Genomic DNA, 16,032 nt, shown 5'->3' with positions numbered 1-16,032 from the left:
ATATTTTGAAAGATGAAAATTCTTAAAACAGATCATTGATCTATTGATAAATCCGATCTGTAAACCAGATTAAGTTTGTTGGAAATTTCGTATTTTCTAACATATTTTGAAAGATGCAAATTCTTTCATTGATCTATTAAGGATATCATTTCATTAGATTGGATTTCAATTCAAGAATTTCGTCTTTAAATCTATTCTGAAAAAACCAAAACTCTTGCCGTTTTTTAGTAGTTTTTTTACTGTATTTAGTTTTTTAAATGTCGCACTTCGATCGTTTACTCATTCTGCCTCTCTTTAAAACTGAACCACTTGAAAACGCAATGGAAAAAACATTTGCAAGGCTAATGACATTTACCCCAAGTCTGTAGGGTTTCGGTGGCTTTTGCGTTTCAGCGGCAGTCTGAATCGAAGTTCGGCGGACGAGAGATGACTTTGATCCTACTGGCCGCCCTCTCCACCATCTACGACGGGATGTTTAACTACGTGAAGGCCAAATTCCCGTTCGTGATCGAGGCCGCCATGGTTACTCTGTGCTTTGGCTCCATCGTGGGTCGATTTTGCATACTGGCCTAGGAGAAAACTCAGAGGACTCGGAGGAACTTTTTATTTATGTATATATGGATGTGTCTTGTGGCTTTATGTGAATACAAACTAATGGCTTAGACCTAAACCTGCGGCTTCTCTATCAGGTGGATGTAGAAGGCGGGATTCTTCACCTGGCTCATCTCCTTGAAGTCGCCATACAACTGGTGCTGGGCCTTCTGAGAGAAGATCTCGCCGAGGATCTCCCGGAAGCGCTTCAGCTCGTGGGGGTAGTAGGACAGGCGGAACTCGCTGGTCAGCTTGTTGCCAGCGATCAGGTAGTCCATGGACACCAGGGATGGCTTGCCGCAGTAGAAGAGCACCGACGTCTTGATGTCCGCCGTGTGACTCGTCTGCAATTAGTCGCAAGTCATCATTGGATTAATTGAATCAAGAGTCGTGTAACTGATAAGGCGAACGATGATGATGATGTTTCAGAGTGGGCGAAAGATCTGATCTGGGTTCAAAAACACGATCATTTGCGCTTATCTCTACGATGATGCGACAACATTTGGCTTCTCTAAATGGAATGTGGCTTTTAATAGTTTTTAATTAACGAGATGATGTGGCAAAATGATGATCTGACACATATAATATTTAGTATGAATGGCAGGAATAGATGATTCGATTTTTCAGATTGATTTCATAGAATTCAAATTCAATTCTTAATAATCCAAAAATCCAAAGAAATAGTCATAAGAGGAAGTATTATTACAGGATACTTACATTGTAGTAAATGCTCTTGGCAGGCGTGGCTCCCGTTTCCAGGATATTGTCGTAGTTGCGATGATCGATCAGCAGAACTCCTCCAGGCTTGAGACACTTTTCGAAATTACCGATAGCCTGCTTGTGTTCCCGCTGATCCCCGAAACCGTCCATCAAATGGGCAAAGGAGTTGCCCAGGCAGATCACAGCATCGAAACCATCCTGAATGTGGTCCTGGATGTCGTCGTACAGAGTCAACCAGTTGGCCTCCTCAATCACTAAAAGGATTTTGCAAGATTATTAGCATTTTGATAAGGATATTGGCCTTTTGTAGACTAACCCCAATTATCAAAGGCGGCTTCCTTGCGGCGAGCCCAGCGTTCCTTGAGGGCGTACTTCAACATCTTATCAGAGGCATCCACGGACACAACCTCGAAGCCCTCCTCCACAAGCATCAGGGAGTCGACACTGGAAAAAAACCAAAGGAATAAATTATCAACTTGACTAAAATATATTCTAAAAGAGCTCCACGAATTCGATATAAACATTCAGATGCACAAAAAAAAAAAATTAAATTAATCAATATAATTGTTAAACAGTCCCCAACCACAAAAATTGTCAATTCTACCAATTAAATAGTTACTTTTACAACAAAAAACGCCCAAAGTAAAAACAAAATACACGTAACTATTTTTTATAGTTACGTAACTATCCGTATAGGTCAACTTTACCAATCAAATTTTTCTGTGTGTAGTTCATTCTATCAGCAACTTAAAGATAAAGGGAATACAAGCTTATTAAATTTGCAATCTAATTTAAATATGACAATTGAATTTTTAATCTGATTAAAATTTATTTTCAAAAGAGCAAGACGAAAGTAAAACGTTGATTCTAAAATTTAGAAAGCTGAATGGATTTTTCTTCGTGACTTACCCCGTTCCACAGGCAACGTCCAGGACACGCTTACAACCCTTGTTGCGCAGCATGTCGATCAGGAAGTTCTTGTAGTTGTCCGTGCGCGAGTTCTTGTCCCCGATGAAGATCTCCCACACCTTGGCGGCCTTGCCGTCGGCATACTGGTCCCGGACTCCTTCGGCGGAGATGCCATCGGATCGGGCAACGAAGACACTGTCGGCGGAGGTGGTCATCTTTGGTGGTCAGCTCTGGTCGGCGGATCGCAGCTTAATAATTTGCTGTTCCCCAATCGCGTTCCACGTTGACTTTCCGGGGATTCGGAAGCCAACAGCTGGCGCTCCCTAAAGTGCCGTCGTGGGCCGCATAGCAGTCCGTAATCTTATCAGTCCCGCCCACTTGACGTGTGACCCATGGGCGGGATGACGACGAGAGCTCCAACATCTGTTCCCTGCGAAACGTGTTCTCGCCGGCGGGCTTTCGCTTTTGTGTCTCGCCCCTGACCCTGACCCTCCGGTTGTGATTAGGAGTCAGCGATCGCATCCCGTGGTCAAAACAGAATGACGGAGCGAAATATTTAAGCATGTCGGTCAGTTTACAGTGAATTCTGGGATCAAATATGTGTACACATGATATATTAAAGTATGCAATTCTTTCTTGTACTTGGTACCATGACTAGGGCTTACTATGGTTTACTATGGTTTGCTATGGTTTACTACGCTTTACTATGGTTTGTATAGTTTGTATGGTATGCACAATGTACACCCAAATAAAATCGATATGAAACGTAGATTGATTTTACAATATTTAAGATCAATTTTAATTTGATATGAGGCAATATAAATTTGACCTCGTCGAAAAGAGTATTTCATGTATAAACGATATGGGTTTAGCATGACCTGATATTCACATGGCCATATCGATTTTTTTTTTTTTTGTATATTATTTACATCATTTACCTTTTTTGTATTTTTGTCATTAGTGCGTTTAAAATCGAACTAAATCTTTAAGTTCTAAGTTTCCTTTAAAAATGGCTAGACCGATAAGTTATAATGTTATAATATATATAACCACTCTGAGCATATGGGTAGCATTTCGAAACTATTTCATGATTGAGTCATGATAAGAGTTAAAGAATATTATATTGTCTTCGTTATTACCAGTACTCACTGTATCACCAGTATCGTATGAGCTCAATGAATCTTATATTTTCCTTGAATTTCCCAAATCACTGTTTACTACAAAACAAAACTCGCTGAATCATGCGCCCCATTTGCAAAACACATTTCCAGAAGATGACACTTTCATTTGAGTATAATAAAAAATAGTTTTTATTTCTAATATTAGTTATAAATATTGCACTGCTTTAAATAATTGGGTCTTGTATTTTCCCAAATGATTGGTCTTCATATTGCACCTCGATTTCTACGGATTGGATCTTAGAGATAAAGTCACACTGGATGTTCTATAGGAGGTACTTAGAGCTACATATGATTACGTTTCACAAGATAATTAATCATCGAAATGAAAAGCGCGACAATTGTCTTGGGAAACATAAGCCGTACGGGGATGTTTAGGATTATGCGTATATAGGTATATCCTTTAAGTGGTAGTCTTATGAGCTATGTACATCCATCCTGGTCTATGGCAAGTACCCCAGCGAGTCCTCCAGGGAGGCGCTGACCGCCCGCATCGACTGATAGCTGCCCATGCGGCTCCTGCTGGCGCTGCTGCGAATGGAGGCGGCCTTGGCCTCCATGGCCTTGAGGTTGGCCAGCAGGTTGTCGGCGCTTCCTCCGCCCGCTCCTCCCAATCCCATTCCCATGCTCTTGCTTAGGGGCATTGGCAGAGGTGGCAGTCCTCCTCCTCCTCCTCCTCCACCCAGGCGATCCGTGCTGAAGGACTCACGGGTGCGGTACGAGGATCTCCTGGAGGAGGCGTGCGATCGGCAGCTTCCGTTGCCCACCCGTGATCCTGGACCCTTCGGCGGACACAGGCTCTTGATGTCCGTCGTCTGGCTGAGCTTCATGTCCGCGAACACCGCCGCCGCCTCCACGCTCTTCTTCACGCTGAGTGCCTCGTGTGGCTGCACCGGCTGTCCGCTGCCGTTGATGTTGAAGAGCTCGTAGTCCAGGCCCAGCTTCTCCGAGGACTTGCCCTTGCCTCGCGTTGCTCCAGCTCCAGCTGCGTTTCCTGGCCGGGATTTGCGCTGCTGCTGCGACAGCGAGTCCTCGCTGATGGCCGCCGCTGCCGAGGATCGCTGACGGCGATGGGTGCGCTTGCAGTAGCACTTGCTGGCACTAACACAGCTGTCCGAGTCGCAGGACGTGGTGGTCTCCGTGTGCGAATTCTGGGCCGAGTCCCGCTCCATCGAACTGGCCGGCTCCTCCTCCACCATGGAGCAGTAGCACTTGTCGTCGGAGCGGCAAGAGATCAGCGAGTGACGGTTGGTGCCGGTACTTCCGCCCACATTTTGGGCACTGGGCTTCCGGGTGGGCGTGGCCAGGGCCATGTTGCGCTCGTTCTTCTGGCGCAGCTTGTGGTTGAGGTGCTCCGTGCGCAGGCTGCAGTAGCAGCGATCAGCGGAGGCACAGGCACAGGACTCGGAGTCGTAACTGCACTCCGAGCAGGACACGTAGCTATGGGATATCGAAAAAGGAATTAGTAAGTCTCGGGAAAATAAGAGAAACCGGGAATTTTTGTTGAAAAACGCATTGATACACGGAGAAAAAAAGACCAAAAATAGTCATCAATCGGGTGATTTGATATTTCCGAACATATGATTTTGTGAAACAATATCAATTCCATATTTTTCCGTTTTTTTTTGTGTGTATGAAACTTGAACCCTTTTTAAACTTAAGTCTTGATAAATTAAATCAAATATTGAATATTAAACTCAATATTTAATTCAATATTTTTACTTTGTTAATAAAGTTTAAAGTTAGTTATATTTTAATATATATGCCTTAAAAAGGATAAGCTTAAACGAAATTTAAAAGTTGAATTCTCTATATTTTCGATGTTCAGATAACGCTAATAATGTCTTGAGTTAGGGAGCTTCATCGGTATGTGTTTATTTAGAAAATCACAAAAGTTTTGATTTTAAGGTCCTTATAAATATTATCATTTAATATACATACCCACTGCTGCTGTTTCGGTTGAGTCCTTGGGTGTTGTCATTCCGGACAACCGAGACATCGGACCCACTGGTGGCCGCCCTATTCCGCTGGTGCTGCTGCTGGGCGTGGCAGTGGGTGATGGGCGGTCCAATGATGATGGGGGCACTGATGGTGCGCTTGGTTTTGCTGTCCAGGGTGGACTCCTTAACCGCCGGCTTGGTTAACTTGCCGCGGCACGAGCGGAACTGCCCGAGTTGAAAGACCTTCTTCAGGCTCTTGGTGCCGAAAAAGCTGCCCTTGGTCTTTTTCTAAAAGAAGAAATAGTAATATAATAATATTGTAAGGGGTTCATGACTTAATGACCCACCTGCGATCCATTCACACTAGCCTTGCGCTTCTGTTTCACCTTCTTCTGGCGCCTCATGATGTTCTTGGAGCGCTGGAAGAGCTCGTCCTGGGTGAGCGTGACGGCCAGCTTGAGCAGGAACTCCTTGTAGATGGGCTTCAGGTCGTTGAAGGACATGCCGTCGGCATCGATGATGGCGTACAGGATGTCGTCCAGCGAGTGGAGGTTCTCGTGCAGGCGAAATTCGTTAAACAGTTCGCTGAAACCAAGTGGGGAACTAGAAGCACAATTCAAGCGATGCCAATCAACCAGGCCAAACCTTCTCCCCCGAATTGCAAAAAGACTGCCGCCCGTGCCCCGGGGTCAGATGCAGTGGTTGGTTGCACCTGCCCCCCGGTTCGGTGGCAATACTCACCCTCCTCCGCCGCCGCCTCCGCCGCCCAGTTTGCCGGAATGACGTCTCGCCGCCCGCGATTTGTAGCGAGTCAGTCCGCCGGTGTTGAGGAAGCTGCCGGATCTGGGAATGGCCACCCGCGTGAGGATGTCTCCGTTGGCGGGAGCCACATCGCCACAGCCCGCTGATAATTCTGATCCTGGCAAGGGTTTCTTGCCGGGATGACCGTTTTGGTGCAGCCGGGTCACGTGACCATTGCCGCACACTATGCTGCCACTTCGAGTGGCCACTCCTCCTCCGTTCCTCTGACCTCCCGAACCAGGAACCGTGGTGGGAACCGGAGGAGCCCGCTTCGACTTGTGTGACTTGCGCCTGCGCTCCTCCGTCGAGGTCTCCAGTTCGGCAGTCTCGTTGATGACATTGCTGTGCGAGCTCAGCGAGCTATTGGACACCCGCTTCTTGCGTCCGGATCGCGATGGAGCTCCTCCGCCGCAGGTGCTGCCCCGGAAGGAGCTGCGCCGCCCACAGGCACTGTGCGGCATTATCTGGGAGCGGGACAGATAGTTGGAGCTGGCCAGCGCCGAGCTGCTGGCGATGCTAATGCAGCTGACCCCGTTCTGCTGGCGCGGAGCCCTCCGCTGGGTGTTCCGCCGCGAACTGGTGCTCACGTGGGCCATTAGGCTCTGGTAGAGCGTCGCGGCAATCACGATGGCGTCCTCGGTGCTCTTGCAAATGAACCCGTGGCACTCGAGCAACTTGGGCGAACTGGCCGAGCGCATGACCACCGCGAAGATGGGTGCGTGGACATGAATGCTGTGCTCCACCGCCAGCTTCTCGCTGGAGCTGCAAATATAGCATTAAAAATTATTTAAAAATTAATTAAAATAATCCTTTAAGATATCCAACTTACCTCAGTGGCTGAAACAGGGCAGTCTTGTCAATGTTCTCTGGATCGGTGATCAGGGGTAGAAAGGCGGCGCCTCCATCATCATCCGAAATGACGAACTTGACCGCCGACCAAACGGCAATGTTGTGAAAGGGCGTGATGAGGGCCTCGTTCTCCTCCGGAACACCCGCTCCATTTGAGATGGCCAAGGCACTAACCTTCACCCTCAATCCGGTGGCACAGATGTCCAGAGAACCAGAGTTGAGCTTTTGCTAAATAAACAGAAGGAATATCTAATAACTCCCATCTTAGAGTATCCAATCCATTCTTGTACTACCTTCTTGATTACCTCACTGAGGTACAGCTGCCGCAGCGGCTCTTGGAGACCCTGCAGACTGGTCACCTTGTCCTTGAGTGGCAGCGATCCCAGGCAGGTGACTTCGAAGCTGCTCGTCGCATCCTTGGCCACGTCCGTGAAGAGCTGCTCGATCTGGGCCTGCACACTGTTGCTGATCCGCTGCACGTCCTTCTTGGCCGCCTCGGCCAGCACCTTGGCCGACTGCCCGTTGTCCTGCAGGAAGCTGCTGAGGGATCGCGGCGTGTCGCCCGAGGTGCTGGCCAACTCACTGCGCCCATACATGATGATGGAGCGGGTGCGATGCGATCCCCGGGGATCGTCGAGGCGGCTGCTTCGCATGGATCTGGATGGTGGGGAATAAAGAATTCATTTTAGATACTATCCTATAAAGTAACCTTAAATGATCTATAAAATTACATACTTTAATTATTTATTTTTCTACAATAGTATTGGCTTAGCTTACTTTAAGGTCTACTCCCAACGAGATTCTTTTACAAACTGAATACTTTAATAATAGCCGTGGAATTTCCAGACTCGTAAATTTAATTTTCTGTATTCAAATTTCTCGGTTAACATAATTTAGAATGTCATCTAGATCATCGATTATATCAAAAACTTGATGGACTCAACTTTTTATTTTATTAGCCATTCCCCAGTCAACACTTTTAGTGCTTAAAACGACAAAACGGTTCCATTTTTGTGAAAGTTTTGACTGATTAACGCACAAGCAACCTAAGATTAGCATATTCGACTCGCAGCGGAGTATGAGTTTGAGTTGAACTATCTTGTAGTTGTGAACTTGTTGGCTGAAAACCGAATTGGCCACATCCTGAACTGACGAGGTCAGAACCCGGGGGATACGCTGGGATTGGAGATGAGGGGACAAGAGATACAGGCGCTTAAGCGGCCAATGGCCGAATGCAGCTTAAGGTGTTCCCAATTCGAGCCATTCCGTTTACCGCTAGTTGACATAAAATCGGAAATGCTTATTTCCATAGAACGTCTTTGGCTGTCGCGCGTTTTGAATGGGAATGGAGACGAAGATGAGTGGATTGGAGTGGGGATGGCGATGGGGAGCTCTTGGTTTTCTTTCTCAATCAATTAAGTAGTTCGTCCGCCTGCGAATGTGTGTCACCGATGAATATTTATTCAAAGAGCAAGTGTCGTAGCTCTATCTTCCCTCAGCTTCCCCCTGCGATCCATTCCATCGGACAATATGGCTTTTAATTTTGGAACTAACAGTATTTTCTGGTTGGCTATGGAAATGCAAAACGGTAAACGGAATATCTCTCTCCTCGCTGTGGTTTCGAGAACGAAAGTGTTGGGTGGTCAGTGGAAATGAGAGTGTTGGCTAATTGATTTGTTTTGGCCCAGAGATGGAGAGCGAGGCTAATGGCCGGGCCAACGAGAAACACACCTCCCCAGGCAATTTGCTCCCAATTACGGAGTTTCACCCAAAACTCACCTGGAATCGTCGAACATCAGATCGATCTTCAGTTTGTAGATCGAGTTGCGGCTGACGCTCGAATTGTTTTCGAGCTGGTCGCCGTCCAGGAGCCGAAAGCCGGAGGAGTTACTGTTGCTGTTGCTGCCGGCGGGCTTTCCGCGACTACGGGCCGGATTCATTTTGGGAACAGCCACCGCGGTTTGGGAGTCCACCTTGCAGGTGACCATCCTCCTCCTGGGGGGCTGGACGTGCTAATCACTCGCGGAATGCTAAGGCCGCGGATGCAAATCGCTGTTTGCAATTCACTGTCTGTTTATTATTGGTATTTAACAATCTTTTTTTTTCGTTTTTTTGGCGGCGGAGGAGCTTGCAATTTGTGGGCAATTAGCGGTGAATGCAATCCGTTTAGGCGCAATGTACGTTAATTTCCAGCATGTTAGCGAATCACACGAGCCTCTTCGGCCCCACACACTTTGCATAGGGTATGTTTGTAGTTAGATACTCGTGGAAGGTGTTGCATGGCGTGCTCCGCTGGGGCCATCATTCAATCATCGCACTGGAGCCGGCTCATTAATTAGCTGCAAGCAAAACCAAAAACCGACAGACTTTAGCATTATTATCATAGATTAAGGCACACATTACGCGATTCGTTGGCCATTCACGAGCAGGAAAAGGTATTGCAAAATGGTTATTAATAATACATATGATCGCTTTTCGGATTTCCAGCTTTGCAACATTTCGGCTTATAAATTGCCCAATGAAATGCAATTGTTGTATCGAAAAAATGCTGGCTATTCGCGAACGCACAACTGCATCTATACATATATCCATGAGATACTTTCACTGCAGAGATATTCGCGGTAATTAGCAAATGCCACACAAAGCACACACACACTCGAATGGGCCAATTTCAAAATGCCATTTACTTGTGCCTTATTGAACTTCAACTCCACTGCACCACATCATCGTCACTACGAAGCACCGCCCAATCCGGTCGGATTCAGGCCTGTCTTTTGGTAATCCAAATATATCCAAGTGCTGTAACTGGGCTGTGAAAAACCGGGCGATCGTCCGAGTTCGTTGAATGCCACACGGCGACTGAGACGGGCTCAAAACGTCGAAGAAGTTGGCTGGAAGAAAAGAGCCACGAGCGGAGAAAAAAAAGAAAGAAAGAGCGGACTCGCAGCCCAACAACAATATCACATAGAGATCTCTGGCGTAAGTGGGCAGTAGGAGCACAATGAGAACTGACTTTGACTTTGTATCGCGGAATATGGAATATGGATGGCCAAACTGTTTTTCTTTTGGCCAAATCGAAGACGAATGCCTTTCGACAATCACCAGCCATCAGCCACCATCACTTGCCCAATATTTGGAGCATTATGTGTGCGGTTCATCATTTGCATATGCGACCAGCAACCATGTGAATGTCGCAAAGCTATTTGGGCAATGCACCATTGAGGTTTTGAGCCAATGTCAGTCTCCCACAAATGAAGCACCCGGCGGGCAGGTTGCAATTAAAGCCAGTGTCGCGACTTCGAGTGGGTCTCCGAAATGCCGGTGGCACGGGTTTTGCCATTTGCGCAAGCGCAGAAGCTGTGACGGATTAGGCGGGGATTCCGGGGAAGCTGGAGCAGATGGAGCTGCAGGGGAAGGGAAGGGAAACCACCGGGCTGCAGCAGTGAAGGCATTTTCGAAATCAATGACCGTGGTCAAGTCTTACGATAATTGGAGCTGCCCGCGGCCTCTTTCGCTCTTTCGCTCCATCGTAAAATGCATTTAATTTTTCACTTTGCGCCGAGCTTAAATCGCTTGGGCGCAGTTGGAGATCCAGAATAGCTTGCTGGCCAAGAATGAAGAAACTCCAGATAGAGGAATATTTTCTGGTAATAAGCATAATAATTCACAGGCATGCAAAGCCATTATATGGTTATTATCAAATTTGCATTTTAAAAGTGCAAATTAGAATAAACAAAAACTGCATGCCGCTTTTATATAGTTTGTATTATGCATATAGCGAGTGAGTGATATGCATGATATGTTTTATGATCTATGCCTGGGCCTCTATAATGAAATCAACCTGTAGCACATTACCGGCGCTCGTAATTCAAGATGGTTTCAATTAAAAACTCCGTTTCCATTTCACTAATAAAAACTTTTGAGCCAGCCGCCGTAAAAATCTATCTGTCTGTTTACATCAAACTTTCCATTTTCCATTTTAGATTTTAATTTTGATGGCCTTTGATCGGCAGCGTTTGTTTCTGGATTTCGAGTGTTGACAACGTTTTCGGTTGCGGTTTATTCATGAGTTAACAGTAACAAGTAATTAAAAGTGGTCCATGTGAGACAATACGAAATGCAAAGCAAACTAATTGCCCTTTATTGTATGGAGCCTGTCCAGAAAGCTCTTACTTTTTTTATGGGGTTTCTAGACCCTTCGACCTGTGTTTGGTTTCGTTTTTTATGGATCTCGAAGGGAAAACGGTTAAATAAGATGTCTGATAGCTGATAGTGAAGAACACGAGTTTCGTTTTCAATGCGAAGAACCCGAACCTTTTTGTTTTCATTTTCAACGGTATACGAATGTACATCTAAATAAGTAGAATTTTCCTTTGTGAGCCACGCACAGCTTTTACTTTTAAGAGAATTTTCATTTGGTAGCCAAACCGTTAACTGCACGCATTCGACGGGGTGGTGTTGATGGGTGGTGATGTGATTTATTTAACAAATAACATCATACTACCGTGATCATCACTTTCTCTATTCAATTTACCAGGCTGTGTTTTAGTCGTAGTTTTGTAGTTTTCGGTGTCTGTTTTAAAGGTTTCTTGAGTTTCTTGTGCAGCGGCAGTGGCAGCAGCTATTTCAGAAATTAGTCGTATTTTTTTTTGCTCAGCGCCAGCCCGACGAAGGCAGGCAAGCTTGAAGATACAGATACAGAGAGAAGATACAGAGCCGGAGGGTTGAGTTGGGTGCTCCGAGAGATACGCTTGATTCCTTCGCGCTCGTCTTGTGCCCAGCATTGCGTATCTGACATGCGCAGGCGGCAGTGAGAGAAAATGCGACTGCCTAGGCAGTCCCCTAAAATCCACTATAAAGACTGAAAACTGACCGAGCTCAGAACATTTTCCCCAGTGTACCCAGAGCAGAGTGGACAAGTTCTGCAAATTATTCAAATCATTTACACAAAAAACATTGCGCAATTAAAGTTTCATGACTTTCCCTTGGCTTGGCCCAGACATAATCGCTCTGCGAGACTTTCTTTGTAGAATCGCGGCTCAGAGCCAGAGAGAGAGATGGAGATAGAGATGTCTTCCCCTTTCAGTGCCCTACAACTCCATGAGACGCGATCCATTCATTCATTAGCCGCCTGGCAGTTGCGTCACGAACCCGAATCCGAAATGAGTCTTGAAAAATACACGACAATTGTCACATTGTGCTACTCATTACGCCATTTCTCGCCTGCCCCCCCTTTCCACAACCCCCTCATCCAACTAACAATAGCGATTCACTTTTCACGAGCCGGAGCGGTTGGGTTTTGATACCAGCGGGTGGTTAAAAAGAAATTAATTTCGCGCTTTTTATCCCCTTTGTAAAATTTGCAGAAGCACTTGGACACTTTGCTTTACGATCTGGCTACGTGACTTGGCCAAGATCACGACCACTGACCCTTAGAGGTGTGGATTTCGAATCCTAAGCTACTCATTAAGATCTTAAAGACTCGTGGTGTTTTCGTTTTATATAATTGGCATTAAGTTGGCCATCATCAGTGGACTTCCTTGTTTGTATTGTCACTCGTTTTGCTATTTTACTATCGTAAGACATGGCTTAAAATAAAGTTGTTCCTTGGTTATCTGTAATTTGCAACTCCCTTAGACTGATCCACTTCAGTTATGCAAAAAGGTGTTTTTATATAATCACAAACTCCTGATAAATTGAGGCTAGCCATGAACATCTTTTGGACAGGCGGCGTTATGGACACTTTACCGAACAATGCCCCTTACATAGATAATGAAATCCAGCAAAGAAATTGCCCAAAAGAGCGTGACGCGAGGCGCTGCTCATGAACTCTGCGCCATAAATTGCCATTAACATTTGCATTTGCATACCACATGGCCACAGTCCATGGCTTAAAGGCCCCGTATAAAGCCGGGAAAATTCTGTCCGAAATTCTTCGCAGCTCGAAATGTTTTATGGCACAAGTCGAAGTTTTTAATTGGCCCCTTCAACACCGTTCTACTCTCTGAAGTGGGTGCTAAATAGGTTTAAATTACCTTGGGTTCAGGTCAAATGGCGCGTGCCTTGTGGGTCAGCTTTCCGCACCCTGATCTTTAAAAAAAAAAACAGAAAACAAACGGAAGGGAGTCGGACTTTGAGTACCCGCATTGACACCATCTGATTGTTAACTAACTGTGCTCTTTGTGGCCCAGTGCCGTTCCTCCTCCCAATAAGATAAAATCTTAATTCTTGGCTGGCCAGATAATTGGTTTCTTGTCATTTATCGCGTTCACGGGGAAAGTTTGCACTTCTCGGTAGGTACGAGAAAATAGATTTTCTTTATTGCTATTCATAATTACGAGGTGCGATGCCACTGACCATTAAGGCCGCTGGCCAAATTAAGGGCTAGCTGCTTCTGACTGTGGATTAATGTAATTGTTTCTATTTTTGGTTGGAATGGCTGTCTGGACGAACCAGCGGGGCAATAATTGCTAATATGCTAGCACTGAAAAAAAAAACATAATCAGTTTGATATTAAACTTCCATGTTAGTCATTAAACTTGAATGAGCTTTATTTGAACTTTTGATATTTCTCTTCAATCTTATCTAATATTCTATAGATCAATTTCAATTCGAATTATGAATTCTTGGAAAGATTTTCTAAAGAAAGATATTATTAAACTTCCACGTTAATCATTAAACTTGATTGTGTTGTATTTGAACTTTTGATCTTTCTTGGAAATTCTTGGAAAGATTTTCTTTACTTTTTGGCTAGTGAAGTGGCATATTTATAGAATATAGATTAGAATATACTATGTAATTTTCTTAAGAACCTCTCCTCAGCTTGATTTTTAATTGGCACACAAAGATAGTTATAACATTTCAAGGCAATGATGGACTGTCTACGGTTATATGACCGACAATTGAATCGATGCTGCAGTGCATTAGAATGGTTCATTAGCACATTCTAGCGTCCCGATAAAGAGATTGTTCGATAGCGGTAAACTGGTGATTGGAAATGGCTCAACGCACGATTATGGCCGCATCCATCGCAGAACAGACGTGTCTGTGAGCTGTGACTCGGGGATCCAGTCGAGAGGAGTTATGGCTGTGACTGCGACGGTGACCCACCTTCAGAAGTGGAAACGAGTTGCATAGCAGCTGAAATAAACTGCGCATCGATGCTCCAGTTTCTGAACCGCGGACCTGTCACGCAGCCCCATCGTCGAGGAGAAAATCTGAAGATAATTGCTAGAAAAGCCGAGATCCCTCCTAGAAAGAAGAAAGAAGCGCGCGGACAACAATTGCGGCCAGCGGACAAAGCCCGGTGGTAAGTAGGAAGCCTGAACGAGTTTAGCAGGAAAAATGGCCTGTCGATCTTGATTCGAGTGGCGAGTGTCGTCGCCAAGAAGCTACCAACATCTGCAGTTGGCCGTAAATCCCGCTAATCGAATAAGCGTATGCCGCTCTGCTAACAAGGCTTATATGGTTGTCAACGCAGACACCTGAAGTCCATGTCCATTTTATATTTGCCATTCTCGGCTGGGAGAATGTTGTTCTTCGGGTAATTAGGATAGGTTCGGAGATTTAATTGGAAGGAACAGAAATAATTGCCCTAAATACAGATTACCAAGAATTGTGTTGCGCACAGGTCGTATGATTAATGCACGTTTATTATCTACCCTTAAGCGAATAACCTCTTACCTTCTTTGGCTTCTCCTCGACACACTATTCATATCATACAAAATCACTTTACACTCGAGAGATCTTAAATTGCTAAATGTTGGTCTCGATTTAAGCGAGCAATGAAACAGGCAAAACTTTCTTCGCCAGCCCCGCAATCAAAGTACAAATTCTGCTTATTTTCCCAATGACTCGGTCACGTTCCTATTCTTCAGTAGGCGACAACACTTTCGTTCGTTCGTAATTTGCATTTTCCAGCCGAGAAAATGGTGTGTGGAAAACTCAGCAGCCGAGCCAGCGACCGGAGTGCGCGAAGTCAATAACGAGACTAACTGCGGCAGGCCAATTTGAAGACTCCCAAAGCCAAGCTCAAGATGAGAAGACCAAAGAAAGAGACGGGGACTTCGCTGGAGAAAGAGATGGACAAACAAATGTGGCCGGTGCAGTGGCCAGTTTTGTTTTGGCTTCTGCGCATGCGTGCAGTTGGCTAAACAAAAGTGCTGACAACCGACGACTGACTTCAGCCGAAGTGGATTAGCCAAAAGTTCGGACAGCAGTCGGAACCTGCGGCGTCTGGTGATCCTAAGTACGACACTAATGATGCCAATTTGACACGCTTAAGTCAACAGAAGTCACATGAGTTTGCTAACTAAATAACTCTTCCCTTTTGCAAATAAGCCAGTGCTTTGGAAATGATGTTTACTTAATTGATTTCACTAAATAGTAAACTTTGAGGAGATTAAAAACTATTATTTATAGGGGATATTGAAAAAAATAATGTAATATTTTAGTACAATTAAAAACTTGTTTTGTGAATGACCTACATATTTAATATTTAATTGGCTTACCCAAAACTTTAATATACACACAAATAATAATTCTCTGAAATTTCTTAAGCTAGGTAAATATTTTGAAAAAAGTGTTAAAAAATACGAATTAGGATATCAAAAAACAATAATTTACACCTTTTAATTTATTTTTAAAGCATTTTCTTAATATTTTTAAGTATGTGAATTAAATAACTCTGGAATTGCTAGATTTATTTACCATTTCATAAGATTACCATTACTCACATCGACTTTATTCGCACCCATTTATACACAGTTTGACATTTTTCTTATTCATGACATCCATGTCCCACTCACATGCAACATATCCCCCAATCAAAACGGAGTCCTCGGCGTTTTTGGAGCAGGTCAGGTCGGATTTGCCTCGCCCGTCCACCTTGACTCGATCTCGAGGCCCAGTTTCTGCTGCCGAAAAGTGGAAAAACCTGCGTGGACAGTGGCCCAAATTGCCGCGTGCCCATTCGCAAGGCAAATCTCTGGCCAATATTCGAGTGCACCGTTAGACAGACGATGGCGTTGCGGTCGAGGCTGCAG

The 16,032-nt window shown here is 45.1% G+C and overlaps 3 protein-coding genes across 7 annotated transcripts; 1 reads left to right on the top strand and 2 right to left on the bottom strand.

The window, feature by feature from the left end:
* The first annotated feature begins 426 nt into the window (after window positions 1-426).
* Window positions 427-625, top strand: LOC108059572 (uncharacterized). The gene has a single exon (XM_017144912.3). The coding sequence runs from the start codon at window positions 427-429 to the stop codon at window positions 571-573; it is 147 nt and encodes a 48-aa protein (XP_017000401.1). The 3' UTR covers window positions 574-625.
* On the bottom strand, window positions 563-2,642 carry Gnmt (Glycine N-methyltransferase). The gene is made up of 4 exons (XM_017144911.3): window positions 2,221-2,642; window positions 1,628-1,755; window positions 1,309-1,565; window positions 563-935 (listed from the first exon to the last, which is right to left on the bottom strand). The coding sequence occupies exons 1-4, from the start codon at window positions 2,433-2,435 to the stop codon at window positions 666-668; spliced, it is 870 nt and encodes a 289-aa protein (XP_017000400.1). The 5' UTR covers window positions 2,436-2,642; the 3' UTR covers window positions 563-665.
* Window positions 2,643-3,564: 922 nt separating this feature from the next.
* LOC108059584 (uncharacterized) lies at window positions 3,565-14,945 on the bottom strand. Of its 5 annotated transcripts, none has more exons than XM_070217367.1 (7): window positions 14,672-14,945; window positions 7,282-7,645; window positions 6,969-7,216; window positions 6,080-6,901; window positions 5,686-5,983; window positions 5,340-5,626; window positions 3,565-4,838 (listed from the first exon to the last, which is right to left on the bottom strand). In XM_070217367.1, exons 1-7 carry the CDS (start codon window positions 14,701-14,703, stop codon window positions 3,842-3,844), a joined length of 3,048 nt encoding a protein of 1,015 aa, XP_070073468.1. In that variant the 5' UTR covers window positions 14,704-14,945; the 3' UTR covers window positions 3,565-3,841. The 5 variants fall into 5 exon arrangements, with proteins under 5 accessions (XP_070073468.1, XP_070073465.1, XP_070073466.1 ...); XM_070217364.1 differs by lacking the exon at window positions 14,672-14,945 and adding an exon at window positions 8,768-9,074; XM_070217365.1 differs by lacking the exon at window positions 14,672-14,945 and adding an exon at window positions 8,768-9,074 and having other exon boundaries at window positions 5,686-5,941.
* Window positions 14,946-16,032: the final 1,087 nt, after the last annotated feature.

Source organism: Drosophila takahashii, chromosome 3R, assembly GCF_030179915.1.
Source record: "Drosophila takahashii strain IR98-3 E-12201 chromosome 3R, DtakHiC1v2, whole genome shotgun sequence".
NCBI lineage: Eukaryota > Metazoa > Arthropoda > Insecta > Diptera > Drosophilidae > Drosophila > Drosophila takahashii.
This window is presented reverse-complemented; position numbering and strand designations above follow the sequence as displayed.

What these genes read in the sequence shown, in the direction of transcription:
- LOC108059572 (XM_017144912.3), top strand. Translation starts at nt 427, where the DNA reads ATGACTTTGATCCTACTGGCCGCCCTCTCCACCATCTACGACGGGATG.
- Gnmt (XM_017144911.3), bottom strand. Translation starts at nt 2,435, where the DNA reads ATGACCACCTCCGCCGACAGTGTCTTCGTTGCCCGATCCGATGGCATC. An exon ending in GACGTTGCCTGTGGAACGGG is followed by an intron (nt 1,756 to 2,220) that starts GTAAGTCACGAA and finishes GTTTTTTTCCAG; the next exon opens with TGTCGACTCCCTGATGCTTG. An exon ending in AGCCGCCTTTGATAATTGGG is followed by an intron (nt 1,566 to 1,627) that starts GTTAGTCTACAA and finishes AAATCCTTTTAG; the next exon opens with TGATTGAGGAGGCCAACTGG.
- LOC108059584 (XM_070217364.1), bottom strand. Translation starts at nt 8,976, where the DNA reads ATGGTCACCTGCAAGGTGGACTCCCAAACCGCGGTGGCTGTTCCCAAA. An exon ending in GCCCTGTTTCAGCCACTGAG is followed by an intron (nt 6,902 to 6,968) that starts GTAAGTTGGATA and finishes CTATATTTGCAG; the next exon opens with CTCCAGCGAGAAGCTGGCGG. An exon ending in GGAGGCGGCGGCGGAGGAGG is followed by an intron (nt 5,984 to 6,079) that starts GTGAGTATTGCC and finishes TCGGGGGAGAAG; the next exon opens with GTTTGGCCTGGTTGATTGGC.